This window comes from Globicephala melas, chromosome 4 (genome assembly GCF_963455315.2).
Source record: "Globicephala melas chromosome 4, mGloMel1.2, whole genome shotgun sequence".
Taxonomy (NCBI): domain Eukaryota; kingdom Metazoa; phylum Chordata; class Mammalia; order Artiodactyla; family Delphinidae; genus Globicephala; species Globicephala melas.
The window spans coordinates 144,735,486-144,758,252 of NC_083317.1; the positions used below are offsets into that span (position 1 = coordinate 144,735,486).

Genomic DNA, 22,767 nt, shown 5'->3' on the forward strand with positions numbered 1-22,767 from the left:
CAGGAAGGGCCCCGGACCCGCTGGTGGCAGTGTCCTCTAGGCTGCCGGTCGTGGGGACCACACCCAATCACATGAGCATCTGGGAGAAATTCTCAGCTCCCCCAGCCTGCTGGGTCCAGGCGGAGTGAACTTGTCCAGCAGCTCTGAGGCCTCCTCTGAGGGAGAGTCCAGTGTGGAGGCCCGGTTGGTGCAGCGCCGCGGCTCTGGGCGGATCAGCGCCGCGGGTGCGCAGAGCCCTGACGGGCACTGGGGGTTGAGTGGGCGGTGCAGTGACCGCGGGCCGCAGGGTTACAGACCGAGGGCGTGTCGGGCGGGGCTGGCAGATGTGGCAGGAGGCCCAGGCCGCTTTTCCAGAGAAACCCACCAGACGTCTGGGCTGAGCTGACGGCCACCTCCTGTCCGTGGGCCTGCCCGTGGCTTCCTGCCGGGTGTGCCCGAGCTCCGCCTCTGCCGGCGCCCTGGCAACCTTGCTTGCTCTGCTTCTGCTCTGTGGGTCATGGTCGTCTGGGGCTGCGTGATCAGGGCATCCTAGCGGGAGTCCCACTTGGAATGCATCAGTCAGCCACTCAGCTGTGTGGCGCTGGGCACCCGGCTTAGCCTTTCTGAGCCTCCGGCCCCTCGTCTATAAAATAAGAAACATACTCAGCTCACCGAGTTCTTCACAAGGTTGAATGGAGAGCACGTGTAACTCTTGATATACACCAGGCATTTAATAAGTGGTAAATAGTGGCCTTCTTTTTTGGTAGACTGTAAGCTCTTTAAAAAAAAAAAAAATCTTCCTCTTTTTATAAGCACCTGGCACAGTGCCTGGGACATAAGTAGGTACTCAGTAAATGTTTATTTGAGTCAGATGAATTACTTTTAGCATAAACAGATATTTCTCAAATTCTGTGTCCTATTTATTATCCCCTAAAGAACTTTAGCCATGTTTTGACTTCTGTGGTCTTTTGAGGGAAGAGCTGGAACAGACGTTCACCCCGAAGCGGGGGTGGGCAGAGACTCACGTGCTGCCAGAGCTCCTCGGAAATCTTCCCGTGATTTCCTGCCCTGATCTGATGGAGGCCGCCGGGCCAGGCTTGCTTTGATGATGCAAATGTGGTTGTTTTCTTCCAGATTCTGAGAATCTGCACCAGGTATACCCCAGAGCAAGACACCATGACGTTTTCGGACGGCCTGACCCTGAATCGAACCCAGATGCACAACGCCGGGTTTGGCCCCCTGACCGACCTCGTGTTCACCTTTGCCGGCCAGCTTCTGCCTCTGGAGATGGACGACACGGAGACAGGCCTTCTCAGCGCCATCTGCTTGATCTGTGGAGGTACCACCACCTAGAAAACCCTCGTGGAGGGTCCGTGAAGAGCAACTCACACTTGTAATTTATGGGAAATTCCTCATCTCCACTTTGGATTTATTTTGCATGGAAAAGGACATGTGGATAAAGCCGGCCATGCATGCTTAGAGTTCGTTGCATTTTTCAATATTTTTGTTAGTTAAATAAAGGCATTTGGGGTTTTTCTGCTCTGAAATCCCAAAATGCTATTTCTCCAGTTACCACAGGTGCTTTTTTAAAGGTAGGATTAGACTGTTGTAACATAAGTTGCCCCGGGATATTTTTAGGAGAGCCAAGGAACTTGCATGTGCTGTTTGCTCTTCAGGGGCTGGGATCACAAGTCATTGTGTTGGCCCCCTACCATCCTTGGGAGGTCTCGGGTGAAATATGGTTCTTCTTTGTAGTGATCCCTCCTGGCTCACGGGAGGCCGAATCACGTGTGGTTAACGAGTTAACTGGCATCAAGTAGGGGGCTGATTGACTTTGCCTTTTTAACCATCCTGCTCAAGGTTTCCTTTAATTCAGTTCAGTAGTGACACCTCCTGGTCACGAGAAGTAATGCTCTGCCGGGGACAAAAGCAACCAGCCTTCGAAGAAAATGTGGACATTTTCAAGTATCACTGCTTAAGGCAGTTGCACACATCTTCAGATTTGCTTATGTGATTGAATCATCAAATTAATACGGTTACGATATAGTGGAACCAAGGAGGGAGGGGAACTGGGCAGAAACTCTAGCCTGCAAATGCGTAACTCTTTCTGTCCTGATACTGATTGTTTAATACCTTACTCCTGGAATCTAGACCGTCAGGACCTTGAGGAACCAACAAAAGTAGATAAGCTACAAGAACCATTGCTGGAAGCACTAAAAATTTATATCAGAAAGAGACGACCCAGCAAGCCTCACATGTTTCCAAAGATCCTCATGAAAATCACAGATCTCCGCAGCATCAGTGCTAAAGGTATGTCCGCCACGCTGCACTCACTCACCCACCAGGTGGACTTGCGGTCCTGACCACAGTGTATTGCTTTTTAAAACCCTGTGTTTTAATTGCGGGTGTTTGATAGTAGCTGCCTTTTCGCTATTATTATTCTGGAATTCATTTCTCATTGGAATCAAAAGGAATTAAATAGTACCTGCCCTTAAAAACAGTAAAACCTCATGTCTTACCCTACTCGGTGATCTCAGTAGATTAGGAGAGCTTTAAAATTCAGATGACTCAGTGAGTGATTAGAAAAACTGTTTCCAAGAGAGCATACTATATGACCGGCATTTTAATTTTCTCGTTTTGTACATTTCATTCCAGCTTCCCATACATGCTCTGGTTTGTGTAAACTTGATTCCAGTTTTTCCTGAACACCCAAACCTCAAGAAAAAATGAGTAGTGCTTAGGGTGACCGTGACTGGTTACATCAGTCTAGCCGTTGTTCTCTCGGTGTGTAGGCAGATTTAACTTCTGCACCTCTAAGCAAAGGGATTCTTGCCTTCCTGAGAGGTGTAACTATTTTTTGCCTAGTGATTTCCAGTTAATATGGCAACTGGAGCAATTACAGAAGTGCCTGGAGCCACATGGCAGCTGAGTGTGAGAGCAGGACGTGCGGTTGTCACTCCCCTTCCCTGAAGGCCTGGTGAGCCAGGGAACAAACTCGACATTTCAGGAAGTGCCTAGAAGCACAGCGAACGTGTTTGACAAGGAGTTTCAATTCCTGAGCTCCTTCTAAGAGTGAGACCCTGAGTTCATCCCTAGCCTGGGATTAAGTGTAGAAGTCACCAGTCTTGACCACTGTCAGTCATTGTGACGTCTCTGATTTTATTTTTTAATATTTTTATTGGAGTAGAATTGCTTTACAATGGTGTGTTAGTTGCTGCTGTATAACAAAGTGAATCAGCTCTACGTATACATATATCCCCATATCCCCTCCGTCTCTGATTTTAAATCCGCGAGGCTGTGGAACTTCATACTGCCCCTCCCCGTACCTAGCTGGACAGTGCTAACAGAGCGGACACGTTCTGTAACCCGCATCGTCCAGTGGCCCCCAGCCACACGTGGCTCTCAGGCCCTTGAGATGGGGCTGATGCGGCCGAGGCACGCTTTTCCTTCGGGAGTTAACCTAGCAGGTGTAAACACTCGCGTGTACATAGCGGCCGCCCTCCTGGGCAGCACGGTGCTACATCGAGTGGGTGATCTCGTTCGCCACACGTCTGTTTCTCAAGTCCCTGCCTGCACTTGTGGGGAACTGCTCTCCTTTCACCATCTCTCTTCAAGATATACTCTTTCTGGTCTCTTACCAGGAGCTTCTCTTTGCAAATTTGTCGAGTAAATATATACTGATACTGTTTCCTAAAACTGATAGAGGTGTGGAGTTGTCACATTTAAGTATGTCAGCCTATCTCTGCTGTTCTTCTACAGATGAAGTGGAAATGTTTTAATGGTGTCAAATTAGGAGAGCCTCTGGGAGGCCCTGGCAGCACGGTTTTCACCCACCGTTGTTAAAGTAGATGAAAGTTGATTTCCCTGGTTATCACCTTGACTCCGTATCTCTACCAGATTTCTCTGATCTCTTTTGAAAAGGTGCAGAACGTGTAATTACCTTGAAAATGGAAATTCCTGGCTCGATGCCCCCTCTCATTCAGGAAATGCTGGAGAATTCTGAAGGACATGAACCCTTGACCCCAAGCTCGAGTGGGAACACAGCAGAGCACAGTCCCAGCACCTCGCCCAGCTCCGTGGAGAACAGCGGTGTCGGTCAGTCACCACTGCTGCAATAAGACACTTTCTAGCCACTTCCAACATTCCCCAGTACCTTCACTCCTGGGATTTAAAATGCAAGGAAAAAACATTTTTACTGCTGCTTAGTTTTTGGACTGAAAATATATTCAAACTCAAGAAGGACCAAGAAGTTTTCGTATGTATCAGTATATACCCCTCACTGTCTAACTTACCTAGAAGTACAAACTTTTTAAATTCTAAAAATCAATCAGCCATTTCATGCAACCGAAAACCAGTTAAAAGCTTCTATTCTCCTCTGTGAACACTCAAGATTGCATGGCAAAGACCCAGTCAAAATGACTTACCCCTGGTTAAGTTTCTGAAGACTCTGTACATACAGAAGTATGGCTCTGTTCTCTCTCTCCTATACGTTTGGTGCTTTCCTTTTGTCTTGCATACTCCAAATAACCAAGACACCAAGGTTATGGAACCGATTACTGTACATGTCCAGTTAAGAAAGGGTCAAAAAGATAACTTTCTTGCCTTCGCAGATCAAGACGTCGAGGTAAGGAAATGGGACTGTCGTACAGTGTGGCAAGATAAGGCTAAAGGTGTTCTACTTTAGTTAGTGTAGAAGCTTGTCCTTGCTCTCTGGATGCTCTCAGACCGCATCTTTCCTTTCATGTTGCCCAGTGAAGTATACGACAAATTCACTGCACTAGCAGAAGAGAATTCTGTATCAGTGTAACTGCCAGTTCAGGTATCAAATGTCATTTGTTCAATTGTGGATGTCACTTTAAATTAAAGGTGGTTTATTACTTGTTTAATGACATAACAACTACACAATTTTCTTTTAAAAGATGATACATTTTTACAGTAATGATAGCCTCCAAGGCAGAAACACTTTTCAGTGTTAATATAAGTTTTTGTTTACCTATTCACAAGCCATTAGGGAGGTTTCATGGGATAATGACGGGCTGGTCTCTCACCTGCACCGTGTAACTAACTCTGTATCCTTCCTGATTCCCGCTTGTTACTGGGGGAATTTGCGTTGCCTCCCCAAAGTCACCGGCAGAGAATCTGCGTCCTCTGGCCTGGTCCAGTCACTACGAACAGAGTGGAGGCTGGGGTGGAGTGGTTAACAGACCCAAGTGTCTGTCAGTTTCTTAGTTCTCATTTAAGCACTAGTGGAAAAAAATTTTCTTTTGATATATTAGCAAGTCTGTGATGTACTTTCACTGGCTCTGTTTGTACATTGAAATTGTTTAACAATGCTTCTTTCTATGTTCATATACTGTTTACCTTTTTCCATGGAGTCTCCTGGCAAAGAATAAAATATATTTATTTTAAAGGTGTACGAGAGCTTTTACTGCACGTTCACCTTCAGTAAAGAGACGGAGAACACAGTTCCATTTTTAATGTTTAAATTTCATTTCAAAAAGCAGGTCTGTAGTCTGCAATCAATCATGACAATTAAAATCTGTGCTAATGCACGACAGTCTATAACAATTCTACAAGCCAATCAGACAGTACATGACATTTCAATGAGTAAAAAAGAGCATAAAACTGTATGTGTAAGAACAAAATGTTAAAAGGCCTACCACAATAATAAAAAACCGTCAATTACATCGTCACATTAAAATAAGCCAGATGTACAAAAGTCTTGAGACAGAAAAGACAAAAGGGACAACACAAGTTATCTGCTGAAAACTGTTTTCTGTGCTCTGTGGGCACCTAATTAAACATCACAAAATCAACATCTTCTTCTTCATCAGACTCTGCAAAATATTTTACTTCTTTCCTAGCCCGACCGGTCCGCGGCAGAGAAGGTGGTTCAGAAGTGAAGTCTGATGGGAAGATGTCCACATCTGAATCCTGATCGAAAGATGTTTTCTTCGGTTTCTAGACATTTTTTTTTTTAAAGAGATTTAAAACCCCGAAGTTGGGGGGGGGGGAGAAAAAAAGACTAGTGTTAAAGAGAATTATTATTCCTTACACGTCACTTATATTTGGGAAATACTACCAGCAGTGGTTCTTTTAAAAGCAGAACTGTAATGCTAACTTAAGTGTGAAGCCAGTTACCTAATCATTTTCACGAAGGGCTAATGTGCCACCTTGGTGATCTCATGATACCACCATTACTTATTTAAGACTTATGGACAGTATGTGTAGTGCACGCAGTAAGCGTTTATAAAAGGCAGAGGAAGGTCACCAGGATGGGCCACAGTCACAGCAGATGACTGGATGGAAAACGTCAGTGTGGAGAGCACCACGGAGCTAGAGTCATCTGTTCGTGTTTTTTTAAGTTTTAAAAGGAAGGGGGAGAAAGAAAAAAGGGTGGCATTTGATGTTATTAATTTACCTTAAAGAGACAGTATACTGCTGGAGAAGGGTCAAATTGGGAAAAGTAGCCACAGTCAAATGAATTCAAGTTAAAAAGAATCAAATCAGTCCTGGTCAAATAAATTCGAGTTCAAAAGAAATAGCCTTAATTTGGTCTGGAAAGTAATACTTTAGGGTAGCATGTAACTTCTGCCACTGCAGGCCGTGGAAGACTCGAGCAGGCTGATTTATGCCGCCCTTTATCCAAGAGGTGGTCCCGATTATATAAATTTTACATGTGGATAATTTTTTAACCATATACAAGCCCCCTATGGAGAAGACATACTAGGTTTAAATCTGTTACAAGACATTACAGTAACAAGCGAACTAAGCCAATTATATAACATTCTTAAAACTGTGCATTAAAAAGATGCTGCTAATTACCTTGCTTGTTGTTCTAGAGGTTTTCCTGCCAGGGTTATAATCACCTTCGTTTTCAGAGCCAGATGCTTTCCTCTTCTTTGCCCCTCGGCCTTTACCTTAAAATGATACAAAGGGGTTTTTCTCCCAAGGTTAATCAGTGCAATATAAAAAGTGTCAAAGCATTATACTTTCACTTCTTTGGCATGCCCAGTTGGTACTGCAATCCTGATCTCTTACTGTGATTAACATAGAAACAGTGTGTCAGCATCATTTCGGTTCTGGGGTTGACATGAGTAAGGAGTATTTCACCAATACATTTAAATTAGTTGGAAAGTGCTGGTGACAAACTTTAATGACCAAACCCCTAATGCATAAAAGAAACCTTGGCATTTTGCACAGGTGGTACTTGGCCTGAAAAGAAAATCTCTTAGAAGAGAATTTGTTAAATTGTATGCGATGAAAAAAATTAGTTTCTAATTTGTCATAGACCAATACTTCTAAAAATATAGCATGAATTACTAGAAAAGCAAGACATACTTTCTTATTAGCACACATTGTAGAGGTCTGGATGCTTACTGTAACCTCTCCTGCCACACAGCAGTGACAGCCAGTTGCATATCCCATTTTAAGTAGCACAGCCCGCCCTACACTAAACTCCCCAGTATTAATCACAAGACCATCTGTCAAATCCATATTCCTTCTCAGACTAGAGTCACCCCATGCGGCCTATTTTTTTTTCATCTACCTAATCTTGCATGTTCATCACTGGAGGAGGAAGGGGAGAAGGTAACATGTAAACGGTCACCAAACGTTCTCCATCCTACAGTGATGCCAGAGAAAGAGAAAAAGTAAGCGGCAATTCTAAATTTTTTAAACTTAAAGAGCTATGACTAACTGATTGTACTAGTAAGAAAAGATAGCCTAAATGGTCTTGGGATGTCATACTTGATCAAATGAATCAATGAGATGGCACTATTGAATTTATAAAGGTTTCAAACCATGCACTGCCTAAGTACCAACCTCCCTAGTCACTGTTTCTTTTCTGCCCCTTCGGTTTGCTGTAGGTCTGTATCTCCTTAACCCAACCAATGCTTTAAGAAAGAAACACGTTGATGAGAGTATCTATCAGTTGGACAAAAGACTGAACAACTACCCTTAGAGAAATCATGTCTTACATATTTTTTTAAGCATCTTTAAGGACTTCGTAGATTCCAGAGGCAAAGAGGAGAGAGCAGCGAGAGGACCTGGTGCTGTGCCCTTGCGGGGGCCCTGAGGACAGCTGTTTCAGCTCCCACATGAAGACAGGGCTCTGGTCTAAGGGTCCCCGCTCCAGCCTCCGCCAAGGAGTCTCACACTTTAATGAGGACCCCCCACTGCCTTTTATAACCACTTCCAGGGAGTCCGCTGCAGGGGGTCTCTGAACCATTCTTTGGTAGCAAGTTGCTGACTTACTTGACCTCTTTGAGTCTCAGTTTCTTGATTTGTAAACAAAGTGGATTAAATTGCTGTATTTCCTTTGGACTCTAATTCAGCACTGATTCTTAGAACATTGCTTACTGAGGAGTGAAACAATTTAAAATAAAATAGGTACCCAGTCTCTAAATTCAGTTAGTAGAAGAGACTAAACACTTGCCACATGGAATATGCTAGAGGGTTATACAAAGATAATCCTCACCTTTGGGTGCTGTTGTCTTCTTTGGAACGCCGAATTCAGAATCCGAGTCAGAGTTTACAGTCTCTACTTTCTTCTGTTTGGGAGTTCTCTTGGGCTTGGGGGCTGTATCTAAAGATGGTTTTCCTATTAAGCAAATTTCCATTTCATAGATCAATGTGATATTCTTACAACAATTCAAGCTGGAGTGAGTCCTATAACGATGGAATTTCTTACTGCTGATATGAAATTGAGTAGCCTTAAATAATGTAATGATTTCTCTCCGTTTGGTGCCAGTGTAAAGGCAAACAACTGCTCATAGGTGACAAAATGGTTTTTATTTAATTTTTCATAATTTGCCTTTTGATAATTCAATTGAGAAATTTAAATTAACAAGGGCCATTAAAATGAATGAAGCAATAACTTTTAAAAAGCAGTAGTAAAAAGACATTAATGATAATGCCAAGTATAACCACATGTTAAGTTCTAACTTTTAAAATGTTTTAGAGAAAAAAAAATTATGGGACCCTCAAATACCATGAATAGAAACTTCACTTCCATTCAGAGGTTGAAATCAGACTTGGTACTTTTATGTGAAAAGAAACATGAAAATTCTAGGTAAGTGGATAATAGATCCAAAGGCCTTTATTTTGATGAATTTTGTTTTTAAAAACCTTGCTTCATTTACAGTCTATGAAAATTGATAAATCAGCCTTTACTTGTGTGATTAGTAAAACCTAATTTGAAAAAAAAAGAACGTACTGAATTAACCACACTTTTCTATTAAAAACACCCACGCTCCTTATATGGAAAACGTGATCGCGATCCAATACACGGCGCTCAAGGTGAGGCCCCTTGTTGGAACAGCAGGAGCGGCCTGCAGGCTCTGTGGGCTTTCCTACCGCTAGAGCCACGGGGCAGCCCCGGCGGGAGTGCGGGCTCCACACGTGGGGAGGTGCAGTGACGACCCTTTCTCCTGGGACGTTTCCAGGCCTGCAGTGTTAGGTGGCACTGGTGACGCTACCGGGCGGGTGTAGGTCAGGTACGTGCGTCCTCTGAGCCCGTCTGCTGTGAAGCACTGGAGCCACAGGACGGGAGTGGCTGCGCGTGCTGGCCTTTCAGTTAATGCTAAGCTAACTCGTTAGGTCTAATGGGGGTGAACAGCCTGATGAAGGAAACGGGCTGACACGTTCAGAGAGGGAAAGGGCTCCCCAGTTTTCAGGGTGGTTGTAAGATGCTCATATCAAGATGCTAAAAAGATGCTTAAAGGGGAATTACAGGGCCCGTCTCAGTTTGCGTTCTCTAGAAGCAGACCCCACCTGATCCTAACGAAAAAACTCAAGTTAGGAGTGCCCACTTGGGAGGTACAGGAAGGCAGTGCAGAACGAGACAGTGAAGAGAGGGCTGGGTAATGGGAGGGTGTCGAGCTGTCATCACTCTGGAAGCTTCACCGCGTGAGGAAGCGGAGAGCTGGCATGAAACCCGAGCGAGCTAACCTGAGGGGCACGAACCCTGAGAGACGTGCAGACCAGCTTTCCTCAGTCACGGGTAAAGGGTGGCGGGCACAGCAACAGAGAAAGTCCTCAGTAGAGAAAGACAGACCATGGCCAGGGCGGGGCTAGAGGCTGGAGGGCCGGGGCTAGAGGCTGGAGGGCCAACCAATTTCTCACCACCGCCCCAGTGTGTCCAGAACAGCAGGGGCTTTTACTGTTGTTCTGCTGCATGCAGTACATGTGTGTCTACAACGGTGGGTGTCTGTTGTGCGCTTCTAAGATCCTGAAGGGACATTCCATACTGTTGATTTACTTGCTGGGTAAGTGGTGATTCTCTTTTAAACCCAAAGCACTAACACTGACCTCCTTCAAGGTGTGTGCCTCAGTACCAGTAACAGATTCATGAATCAACTCCAATCAACTTATTCATAAACAATCTAAGGTTACGGAAAAGAAAGCTGCATGACTCACAAACAACAAGAGGCCCAGACTGAGCTGAGCGACGGCTCCCAGGAGGAGTTAGGCATGGCCTACACAGCTGAGGCGGGCAACTGCTATCAGCACAAACTCTCAGCCTACTTCACAACCCAACAACTAACTACAGCACAGCTTTACCAGAAAGCTGTCTTTCCATATCAATGCATGGGGTTATAATTACAGCAGCTTTAAAATGAAGTCTTACAGACATCTGAATAATTACCTCACACGGTTAGAAAACAAGAGGGATTTTCCTCATACACATTTATACTTCATACCTATTTTCTATTGAAGTCCTAGTGCAAATAGTTTCAAATTACATTAAGTTTCCTTTAACCATCTCTGTATGTTTTATGCGATGCTTAACAAAATCAAATACAAGTACATACCCTTCTTAGCAGCTACTGTTTTACTTGGAACTTTTTCTGTTTGTTTCAGACCAAATGATGGTGAAAAGACAGAAGCAGAATCTTCTTCATTACTGTCAAATTTAGCTGAATCTAAAAATTACAGGGTTTTTTTCAGTAAAGAGATTCTATAAGGACCACTTAGTAGTAAAACTGATTCTTTTTACTGATGACATCTCTTTAGCTAGATAATAGATCTTGTAAGTTTCTATTTTGTGATCATATAATCCACAGTATACAAACAGCGGAAAATAATATAACAATGTTATATTTCAAAAAAGTTACTCTGGTGTAGAACAACATAGAAATGCATACAGTAATAAAAATTCCTAATAGTCCCAAACGCTAATCATTTAAAACATAACTGACCAATTCAAAAATACTGACGACTTATTTTAAAATGAGACATTAAAAAGTTCTCACTGTGATTATTTTAGCATCTACACATCTAATTAACCATTTCAGGAGTATCAGTTCATCAACTTTACGTCATTAAAGGTTAATTGAAAAGGCATGTAGGCTTACCTTCAGTTTACTTTTACACTCAATTTAATTAATCAATACCTCCCTCCATCCTTCCCCCACTCAAACCAAAACAGGGACTCTTAAAATGGCAACTTGGATGTGAAAGTTTTATATAGCTGTTTTGACATGCTTTCAAAAATGTGTATCTATCAGTACTTACAGAACCTGTACCGCATCTATCTACATGTATGTGTGTATTTAAAAAATGGAAAACAGTAACTCAAATGTAACTAGGTTGTTCTGACCTTAGAAATTCCACACACAGAAATGTAGGCAATAAAAAAGTATGCACACTGATTAAATTTGCTTCTATGAAGGTTCTAGTCTTTCAGCTACTGGGGTTCAGTAAAACAAATCTGCATATTGGTACACTTGTAGCTTTAAAAAAAAAAGCTGTCATATATCCATTCACATTGCCATGAAAATTAACTTTGCTCTTCCAGAATTTCTGTCTATACTATTTTCTCTCCTTAAAACACTCACACTCCCCCCACTATACATACACACACACACACACACACACACACAGGTTTGCATCTGCTTCTCCACCTAAATGCTTCCATAATGCTGATTTTGACCAATCAGTTGGGAATCACCTCAGGAAAACTAAATAAACCTTATTACATTGGGGAAAATGTAAAAAGAAGGTAAGTTTTTTACTCATAAAAAAAATCCATAGCAATAATACGTAAGTAACCAAGAAAAAGACTAAATGAGCATACCATCTTCTGACTTCTGAGAGTATGAAGGAAATGAGAAGAGATTCCCGTAATCCTGACCTTTGTCATGGGAAGACTTTCTAATAGAAAAATTAAACACAACAATATAATGTAAGTATCTGGTTTCAACTTTGACAATTTATATATAATATGTATTGCAGGATTATAATTACAGAACAAAATTTTAGTTCTCTCATTTGTTGCCCTTTGCCAAAGACAGGGCAACCAAACTCCTTTCTTCTCTCTCATAAGTGTAAGTGTGCATGCATACACACAGAGACACCAGACAAACCAACGATTTAACAGAAAAGCAAAACTTTAAAGTTATTCAAAATATCACTAAATTTTATGGTTGACAGAACCTCTTCAGAATTTAACATCAGTAAATTATTGGCAAAAGTCCCAAAAGAAAGAATCTCCATCAGAAGAGGCAATAATCTGACTTCTAATACTTGACTGCTTGTGGTTAAAATACTTCCTTAAAAATCTGAAATAGTTCACAGACTTCACATCCTACATGTTATGTGTTCACACTCACCAGAGGCAAGAAAAAAATCAAGACCAAAGCTAGGGAGGAAAATTAAACCTCTCAATTCTAAAGATTTAATAACTTTTCTCTGAACCAGGAGTGGTCAAGCTATGTCCCGTATGCCTGCTGCCTAATTTTGTAAACAACATTTTACTGGAACACAGCTACGGTCGTTCACTTACATATCATTTATGGCTGCTTTCCTGCTACAAGGGCAGCACTGAGTAGTTGCAACAGAGACCATATGGCCTGCAAAGCCTAAAATATTTACTATCCAGCCCTTTATGGAAAAAATCTGCCAACCCGTGCTCTAAACTATAGCAACGGTTATGTAAGCAGCTGTAATATTAAGCAGATATATTACTTCATGAGAAGGACCTGACCTAGGATGGAGCTTACTGTAAGACTGCTGCAGATGTCCAGACACCTAGCTGCACCATACAGCTGAACAGCAGTTGCTGTGTTACTTACTCTGGACTAGCTTTGGATTTGCCTGGTGAAAACGTATATTCATCTTTATCTAGGCCATCTGAAGGGACAAATTCATCTTCTCCATCATTTGTTATGGGAGATGCTTTAACTTTCAATTCCTCTAAATCATTATTGTCATCGTCATCATCAGCATCGTCGTCCTCTTCTTCTGAGAAATCAAATGTGTACTTAGGCCTTTCAGCTAGGACAAAAATAAAAGTGAGTGTTAAACTCAAACCCAGCTTTATCAACATGAAATACTATTCCAAACAACGCACTTGAAATATATTCCAGCTGTCTCTTAAAATATACAAGAAAAAAAAGAAAAAGACAAGCATTAGAGAACAAAAGTCGACCACTCTGCCTCAGTTACTCTGATGGTGCTGACATCTGTTCTGTACTCCCTGGAGGCTCTGGGGGCAACGCTGCCTGTCTCAGGAGAGGGTGAGCTGATGAGGCCACTAGGATGCTGCCTGTCATGCTTAAATCTTACTCAAAACAGTGAGGAAAGCAGTCATGGCCACTGTGAAAGTGACTGCTAATATGAGATTTCTCATTTCTGCAATTACGAAAGACAACTCTTACAGGTCTTTAGGAAGTGCTGCACTTTCTCTTAACCTCTTCCATAAAAACTCCTATCTTCTCTTCACAGTAGTTTTACTATGAAATAACAAACAGTCATTTCTCAGATGAATAGTAAAAATAGAGATAAGACCTCAATATATTAGCAAAACAATATAATGCATAAAAAGGTACCAACTATGGAGAAAGGCACACTGGTATAATGCAAGTAAGTTTTACTATAATCTCTAGCATATACTATGGAATAAAGTTTTGAAAGTCATTTGGATGCTATGCAATTTTACACTTCATTTTAGATGTATGGAAAAAGCCTAAATACAATTTGAAAGCATTTAATAAATTTTCATGTAACTTGTTACTGTGTTAAAAATTCACCTCTAAACTATTGCAACACTGTAAATCAACTATAATAAAAAAAATTTTTTTAATTCATCTCTATTATACGACCTATGCACATCAGGAAAAGAAATTCAATCACTTAGTGACTAAAGGCCTGAGATATAATTTTGAAACTATCTCCCAGAGATAAAAACAATCATATTTTATTATTCATTTTATGTAAATTAGGACTTAACAATTTGAGAAGAATCTATAAAATAGGACACATCAGTTTTTAATTATTTGAAGACTTCAAATTAATGATTCAGAAAGGATCAAATCACATGCTTAACAGCAATATGTATTAGCAAAATGGGATTCTGCAAGCCTAACTCTAACACTGCAATTATCTAAATTATGCTGTGTGCATATGGAACCAGACTCCTAATGTAGGGGAAATTCTTCATGATACAAGGGGTAGAAAACGAAAAGAACACTACATAGCACTTCCATGGATCCATCACTGCTGGTATACTACACCAAGGTATGTTTTTTTTTACCAAACATCTTCCAACTATGGAAGGAATACAACCCAAACTTTATAACAAAAATCGGTAAGAAAACATGATTCACTTTAGAGAAATTCAGTCCAACTTTGCTAGAAAATAGCATTTTGTAAAGGTTTTTTTGTCTTCATGAACTATAACTTCTGAAATACTAATGGTTTAGTACTTCAGAAACACTGATGATACTAATACCAACTTACGAGTAATACTAACTTTGTCAAACCATAATATATATTAAAATATAAAATATATCAGAATACCAGCCGCTCTCCTAAGTAAAGAATCTCGTGGAATAACCACAGGTTCTGTTTCTTCCAAGTCACTTTCTGACTTGGATTCATCGTCTGACCAAGGATTCCGTTTCTTCACTTTCTTTGCGCTGGGTTTACCAGATGATGTAGGTGCTTTTCTCACCCTGGTACCTAAAAACAAATGAGCAACAATAAGACATGTATCAATACCTATCCAAACGTCATTAGTAAAAATAAAACTATTGTAATGAAAACTTCATGATAAAATAACAAATGTTTGTGAAAACTGAAGACATTACTTCAACTAGTAGAAAAAAAGTACAATCAAAAGAATGTAGTAATATCCTGAACATACAGATTTTCTGACACACAAAAATACTCTAACAATTCCTCACCAGGCTCCTTTTTCTCCCTTTTGGGTTTGGGACCTTTATTTATAGCAGCTGACGGGATCAATGCCTCTTCTCCTGCACCTTCTACTTGTGCACCACTGAATTCTTCATCAAATTCCACTTTCACTGCTGTGGTATCGAGATCACCCTACACATTGAAAAGAAAACCAAACCATAAGTAAAAATAAAAGTTAAATTAGGGCTTCCCTGGTGGCGCAGTGCTCGAGAGTCCGCCTGCCGATGCAGGGGACACGGGTTCGTGCCCCGGTCCGGGAAGATCCCACATGCCGCGGAGCAGCTGGGCCCGTGAGCCATGGCCGCTGAGCCTGCATGTCCGGAGCCTGTGCTCCGCGACCAGAGAGGCCACAACAGTGAGAGGCCCACGTACCGCAAAAAAAAAAAAAAAAAAAGTTAAATTAACACCATATACTTTAGAGATACACTTCCAGCCAAGAGATCGTTTTTTCATATCAGATGAGTTAAAAAACAATATAAAGCGTGATTCTATTGAGGTCCTAAGAAATGACTTTGATCAGACCCTGTTTTACTTTATCTCATGCAGCTGTAGAAGATGACACTGCTTACCACTCCCTTCTATGACATGACAGCTACGTAAAACCAACTATGAAAAATAAGAAGGCAGCTTTTGATTATCAAAGGGACTTTCAGACTCATAGCTAAGTATACCACAAGGTACCTGAAAAAATATGTTCCCATAGCTCACGCCTCTATATACTAGAAAAAAATCTTCAGATTACTGAATGAAAATAAGCAACCCATGTCTTATAATGCCTAGCAGTACATAATGAAGTCCCCTGACCCTGAGACAGAGGGAGGGAGGCCTAGGGCAGGGTCAGAGCAGACACCACGGAGAAGGGGGCCTTTCCCACTGGGCTTTGAAGAATCAGGTAGATTCGCCAGGTGAGGAGAAGGAAGGCGGGAAGCGCGCCCCAGGCACAAGATAAAGACTCCTGTCTGCTAAGACTCAATGAAAGGTGAGGGGGAAAGGCAGCCAGATGGAAGCAGGCAGGCGTGCGGGTGCTAAATCACTGTGCACCAGGAATCACCTATAACAACAGGCTCGTTGTTTGGAAACATCACTCTGGTGGTGAGAGACAAGACTGAGAGGACTGAAGTGAAGAAGGAAGAAGTCGTGACTGGATGACTAGAGACAAGATCACTGGAGCCACACGGCTCACCTTAAATTATCTCAGGGAAAATACCAAATTCTAAGACTGTGTCAGTGTAGACCAAGATAAGAGGGTGGTATCTGGAACTTTCATAGACAGTCAGTAGGACTGAGTTACAGACTAAATGAAAAAACTCCCAGGTTTTCGGCCTATGTTAGTGACAGCTGGTAGTGCCAGGAACTGGGATCAGGCGCAGAGGTGGGAGGGCAGTTTTGAAACCCAGATAATGGATGGGTCCCTGCAGGCATGCTGAGTCTGCGGGGCGTTGGGCATTCTGGTGGCTGTATTAGCCTGGCCCTCCTGGAAACATTACAGCTTCAGGACATCGATTAAAGAGTCACCAGTGTAAGTGATAAAAGCTCTGGGCACAACCGAGGTCACTTGGGGAGACCATGAAAGGTGAAGAGAAGTGTGCTGAGAACGGATCCTGGCTAAGACCTTCAGAAAAGGAGAGAAACGTTTTCCTAAGGAGAGAGCAAGTTCTATGTGCAGGGGAGCCTGTGAGACCTCCGTTTATCAGAACTGTGGAAGAGAGGGATCTCCCTGGTAGCACAGTGCCCCCAGGCTTCAACTCTTAACTCTTCTGTACAGACCACCACTCTCAGGCTCACCTCCCAAGCTCTACTTAGACTGTGGGATGCATCGACCTATATATCCCCTGGGCTCTAAATCAACCTGCCTAGAAAAATCAGACTCCCTCGAGACCATCAGGCCCCTGCTTCTCGGCTCTGAGCAGCCTTCTCGACACTTCCTTCCTCTGGCCAACTGTTCGCATCCTGCTGGAGGGTAGGCAGATCTCACGCTTTTAAATCCCCTCTAACTCTCATCAATGCCAATGATATATGCTGTGTTTGATGACTTTTTAACTAAAGGTAATAACAAATAGTAAAAGTTGAAAGCTTACTTTGAAAGCCAAACAGACTCTTTTCATAAGACTTCCTTAATTAGTCATGATATAGAACTAAAGTTTATATTTTAAAGTTGATAAACTTTCTGTTGTTGTTGTTTCATGATTTTAATTTAGAATGCTGAGTAGGGCTTCCCTGGTGGCGCAGTGGTTGAGAGTTCGCCTGCTGATGCAGGGGACACAGGTTCGTGCCCTGGTCCAGGAAGATCCCACATGCCACGGAGCGGCTGGGCCCGTGAGCCATGGCTGCTGAGCCTGCGCGTCCGGAGCCTGTGCTCCGCAACGGGAGAGGCCACAACAGTGAGAGGCCCGCGTACCGCGGAAAAAAAAAAAATGCTGAGTAGAGTATTTCTCTCTCTCGTTTTAGAAATGGAATCAAGTGAGTAGGTCTTTACACACATGTGGGTCCTTGACTAATATGTCTTCATTCTATGTATGGATCAACGGCTCTGAGAACAAGTGATTTCCAATCACAGTGAAACATAATAGAAACAAAAAATAAAGCATGACTGAAGTACACAATAAAATTAAAATACCTACATACATCATTATGGAGGTGGAGTCCACCAATGAGCTAAAACAAGAGACATGTACCTTTTTCTTCTTCAGCAACTTCTTACTGGCATCTGCCTTCATGGCAGTAATTTCAGGAACTATTCTTCTCCCGAAAGGTGAGGGCATTGTCTCTTCCAGTTGAAGCTTCTTCACCTTAGGTTTGCCAACTTTCCCTTTTATTGCTTTTCCAGCCATCCCAGCCAGAAGATCTTCTCGTTCTTGCACTTCCACTTTCTGGAGTGTAATGATTAAGGATGGGGAACAGGGCGGGGGCATAGACAACTCATTAGAAAAGAGAGTTACTACTGCAAAAGTAGTCAAATCTAACTTTATTCATTCGGTAAAGAACAAAGCTTTCCTTTCAGGTGATCTAATCTAAGAAAAAACCAAATAATTCTAAGTCAGAAGACCTGGGCTGGGGACTTCCCTGGTGGTCCAGTGGTTAAGAATCCACCTTCCAATGCAGGGGACACGGGTGTGATCCCTGGTCAGGAAACTAAGATCCCACATGCCATGGGGCAACTAAGCCCACGTGCTGCAACTACTGAGCCCACGTGCTCTGGAGCCCGTGCACCCCAACTAGAGAGAAGCCCGCGTGCCACACCTAAGGCCCGACACAGCCAAATAAATAAATTAAATAATTAAATATTAAAAAAAAAAAAGAAGACCTGGGCTGTAGTCCCAGTTCTATCTAACTAGCTTCTCATTTGCAAAACAAGGGGTTAGTAACTAAATGACCTATATAGTCCCTTCCAATTCTAGGATCCTACAACGTATTATGGGATCAAGACTTCTGATGACCTGGTATCATCAGAATCCCAGCAAATCACACAAAAAGGAAGTTCTGTTAACAAATATGAAGCTATTCTTTACTATTGTTTTAGTTTGCTTCATTTTTAATGGATATTAATTTTTAAATGTGTAAGTCAGCAGTAAAAAAAAAAAAAGGATCTGCAATTAAAAAAAATCTAACTCATAACAATATAAGAAAAGTATAAATCAAGGCATAATTATATTGTGGCATTTCAAAGATCATTAAGAGAACCCAGAACAATAGGACTAAACAATTCCAGAAATTTTATTAGGCAACTAATACACCACACTCATTCTTAAGAGTTCGAATTCTGACTTGGGCCATAAAAATAAAATTAGAACATGTGGACAGTAAATCAATGAAACAACTAAAGAGTAATAAATATAAGTAATATCATATGAGTAATAATAAATAGTAATTTACCTTGTGCTACTCAAAATCAGGTGATCATACTGCTACTGTGAATTTAATTCTAAGATTTTGAGTTAATTGCTTAAAAACAAATTAGGCAATTTTAGAAAAAGTTTATATTTTACATATTTCTCTACATTTTTCTTTTATTTTTAAAATTGGAATTCTACCTGGAGAAAACTAAGCTATAACAAAAAATATTAAAATTTCTCGATTAAAAGTCTAAGGAGACTATCATTCTACTTTTAAAAACTCAAAGTACCTATATTCAATCATATATACTGCTCTTACCTCTTTGGGGGAAAACATTAAAATTGAATCAATGAGCTAATTTGAAGTCAGTTAAGAAATTTTAACTAGCAGAGAGTATTAGAATTTAATTTATTCTAAATTTCAACTCCATAGCTTTTATTCATCTGCATCAGATATAACTTTTCTTTATGGTTTCACAGAGCTAGAAGCTTAATCCTTTGCAGCTTATAAACATATTAACTTTTGTAGAGTTAAAGGAAACACTGAGATAATTTAATTTAAAAAATTTTCATTGTTTCATAAACATTACTTTTCCAAATATATTTTAATGGAGACTTAACCTACATCCAGTTCTTCAACAAAAGCTGCTAAATCTTCTTTCCAAAGATCTGAAGGAGATTTTCTTTTAAGATCATTGACCTCTCGCCCCTATAATAAAAAAGTAGTACGATTTAAACATTCAATTTTAAATGTATAATTTTCAAATGTATACATGAAGGCTAAATAAAACTATTTATTTTTGGAAAAGAAAAAGATATGGATAGCACTTAAAGTTTCAAATTATTTAACCCACAAAAGTTCATACTTTTGCATCTCTCTGTTTAATCAGTTCTTCAACTTTTTCTTTAGTAAGAGACCATAGAGACATATTTAAAATATAATTAAAATCAGGGCCTGAAGGAGTTCCTGAATCAGAGGAACTATCATCATGCTGGTTTTGTGTTTCTTCCTCTTCTGCTGCCTGTAAAAAATAATAAACTTTATATTAAAGTCCTATATAATATCAAATCAATGTTGAATTTTATTGAGTACTGAGTTTAAAATTCCATAATGCTATACTCTTAAAGCTACATCTTCAGGGTGGTGGGTTAATTTTAGATTATCTGCAAGATTATCTATGAAAATATATTTCCTATAAAAAGTTTAAATTTTCTAAAAATGCACAATAAAATCATCAAAAGGAATGGTATATTCAGCCTCTATCCATCTCGTGAAAAATTAACTGCTTGAGAAGACACCACATCTTAAAATTAATAGAGCAGAACTAATGTTTTATCATGCATCTCGTCAGATCTTTATATTGGTGAGTGAACAATCTGAAACCTAAAATAAATATAACTTATGAAGAATGTTTTACAGTTATAATAAATATGCTAAGGTAGTCAGTCACTACGGATGAATTCTTGATAAAGATTCCCTCAAGCAAGAACATTCATTCAAGGACTAAGCTGAAGCTCACTCCAGCATTTAACAGCTGGTGAGTCAGAGTCACGAGGGCTATCCTAAAAGTTTATCTATAAGGCCTTCTTTCATAGGAGCAGTTGCAATAAAAAGCCTTATGCTAATGTTAAATTTCAAAGTCCAATGAATTTATAGAAGTTATTATAGGTGACATCATCTTTAAAATTTTTAAAATAACAACAGCTGTTAAATAAAATTGCATCTCAATTTTTAAGGGCACTGAGTAATTAAAAATGACTGAGTTAGCCATGATACTCCATAAAACAAAAGTTCACTTCTAGCAATCAAAAGAGAGAAAAAAAATCTTTACAATTTAATTTAAAATTTTTGGTAAAATAATGTGTATATACAAAGTAAACGTTAGGTGTATTTTAGAAGTAAAGGAATAAAGATAAAAATTGCAAAGCAAGATGCTTCATTACATAAACAAAAGTATAAACTCAATTAAGTAACATTAGCCAAAAAAAGAATGCTGTTGAGTTGATATAGATTATTAAGTACCTAGATAATTTATGACAAAGTAATACAGTCTACAGTTTTTAAAATTTCTTCATGAAATAGTGTGTTGCTATGGAATTTTAGGTTGCTACACTACTATTAAAATATTATTATTAGGGTGTCATAAAATCCTATTTAGACCCACACTTTAGAAGTCTATTTGCTCTAGGTTTTGATGACACACCAAATATTGTTAATGAGCGCTCCATGAATATGTGTATCTATCACTGTTATCATGAAGATGACTAAGGATACTTTCAGGGAAAAAAAACAAAAACCAAGAAACTTTTCAAGTTCCAATGACAATTCTACTATGTTTTTGATCTTCTAATTATCGGCTTTATAATTCTCTCTTCTCCAACTCTACACAAGGACACTCTTGTAAGAGCAGTTCCTTTTGTTTCTTGAACCCCCAAAGTGAACACATGGCCAAGATGCTGGGAACATTTTGAGGGTAACAATGAAATTACTGAATCCAAGCACTAGCTTTTACCCATGAAGTCTACTTCTGCCAGAAGGGCATTCTCAAACCCTAAACACCTTTATTTTTTAAAACGAAACATTAAATTCATTAGCTTACTAGCTAATTTTTTTTAAGATATAATTTAAACCAACAATGATACAGAAGGGCAAGTAGTGTATAAACCGTAATTTGGGGTTTAAGAATGCAACAAAACACACTGAAGGAATGTGTGCAACATGCTTGAGTCATCTTAATTTTGAATACTCCCCCAACTTGTCCTACCCAATTTTCCTCAAACAATGAATAAACCTATTCTCTTAACATGTAATTGGTAAATATGTAATTTATTCTAATTTTACTCACTCTAACATATGGCAATCTATTGACAGTTCAAAATTTTAAAAAAAACAATGTAAATGAAAACACTATTTCAATGGAGTTTGATGAAAAATATGAAAAACATTATGGTTGAGAACTCATGAATGTTGGAAAGTTTCAGTTCAAATTACATCACATAATCATAACTATTTTTTAAAGATGTGAATTTTATCAGTATTGCATATATATAAATTATAATTAAGTATCTGAAAATTAATCATTTCCAACTTTCTTCCTTTTGTACATTTGTGTTCTCAATCACAATGCTGTACTGCCTTTTCAATTTTTTTTTTAAATTGTCCACGACAGCAAGAAGCTAATTCTTGAGAAGAATCTCACGTTTCAATATCCCATTTACCGAATTAATATTAGTACTCTATGATCTAAAATGGACAATTTAATAAAACATCAGACTTTTAACCTGAAGTTCCAGGGTTTAAGATCTCCAGCTAAAGACCTAAGCATAGGTCAGAGCACATACTTGGTGCTCGATAAATACTGATAAATATTGACCATTCTCTGTCTCTAGTCTCCCCAGCGTACACCAAAACCAGATCAAGTGAGTGGTGAGTGGATTCCACATTGTGGCCACAAACTGCCCAGGGGGAAATGATTTCTGTGCTACCAGTGTAGTTCCCAGACAGTGACATGCACCTCACAAAACCACCACCACCACCACCGTCCTTCAACGGCAGGCTCAGAAAGAAGGCTGAGCGACCTTCTCCAACCGGAATCATTTCTCCAGGCCCTGGCTGAGCCACACTGGCAAAGTGCTTGGCGGTGGGTGTGCACTGCAAGTTCCTGCACCCTATCTGTTTTGTGGATACACAGAAGACTTCAGTCTCCAAACAGACTACTCGGCACCTTTAGCAGTACTAAATTCAAAATTTAGG

At 40.2% G+C, this 22,767-nt stretch overlaps 2 protein-coding genes across 8 annotated transcripts in view; one reads left to right on the forward strand and one right to left on the reverse strand.

The window, feature by feature from the left end:
* Positions 1-5,381, forward strand: part of RARB (retinoic acid receptor beta) — a 782,786-nt gene extending 777,405 nt beyond the window's left edge. For 3 of the 5 annotated variants that reach the window (XM_060298664.1, XM_060298663.1, XM_030876426.2), the window contains exons 6-8: positions 1,114-1,318; positions 2,131-2,289; positions 3,901-5,380. In XM_060298664.1, coding sequence (XP_060154647.1) covers positions 1,114-1,318; positions 2,131-2,289; positions 3,901-4,097 — 561 coding nt within the window. In that variant the 3' untranslated portion in view covers positions 4,098-5,380. Of the gene's footprint in view, positions 1-1,113; positions 1,319-2,130; positions 2,290-3,900 lie in introns of all 5 variants that reach the window. The other 2 variants (XM_060298661.2, XM_060298662.2) reach the window with 1 other exon arrangement.
* A 59-nt stretch (positions 5,382-5,440) lies between these two features.
* TOP2B (DNA topoisomerase II beta) overlaps positions 5,441-22,767 on the reverse strand; it is a 66,445-nt gene continuing 49,118 nt past the window's right edge. For 2 of the 3 annotated variants that reach the window (XM_070045504.1, XM_030876304.3), the window contains exons 26-36: positions 19,880-20,035; positions 19,639-19,722; positions 17,856-18,050; positions 15,168-15,312; positions 14,782-14,943; positions 13,056-13,257; positions 12,059-12,135; positions 10,794-10,904; positions 8,459-8,581; positions 6,805-6,899; positions 5,441-5,940 (exon numbers count right to left, since the gene is read on the reverse strand). In XM_070045504.1, coding sequence (XP_069901605.1) covers positions 5,773-5,940; positions 6,805-6,899; positions 8,459-8,581; positions 10,794-10,904; positions 12,059-12,135; positions 13,056-13,257; positions 14,782-14,943; positions 15,168-15,312; positions 17,856-18,050; positions 19,639-19,722; positions 19,880-20,035 — 1,518 coding nt within the window. In that variant the 3' untranslated portion in view covers positions 5,441-5,772. The remainder of the gene's footprint in view (positions 5,941-6,804; positions 6,900-8,458; positions 8,582-10,793; positions 10,905-12,058; positions 12,136-13,055; positions 13,258-14,781; positions 14,944-15,167; positions 15,313-17,855; positions 18,051-19,638; positions 19,723-19,879; positions 20,036-22,767) is intronic. The other variant, XM_070045505.1, reaches the window with a different exon arrangement.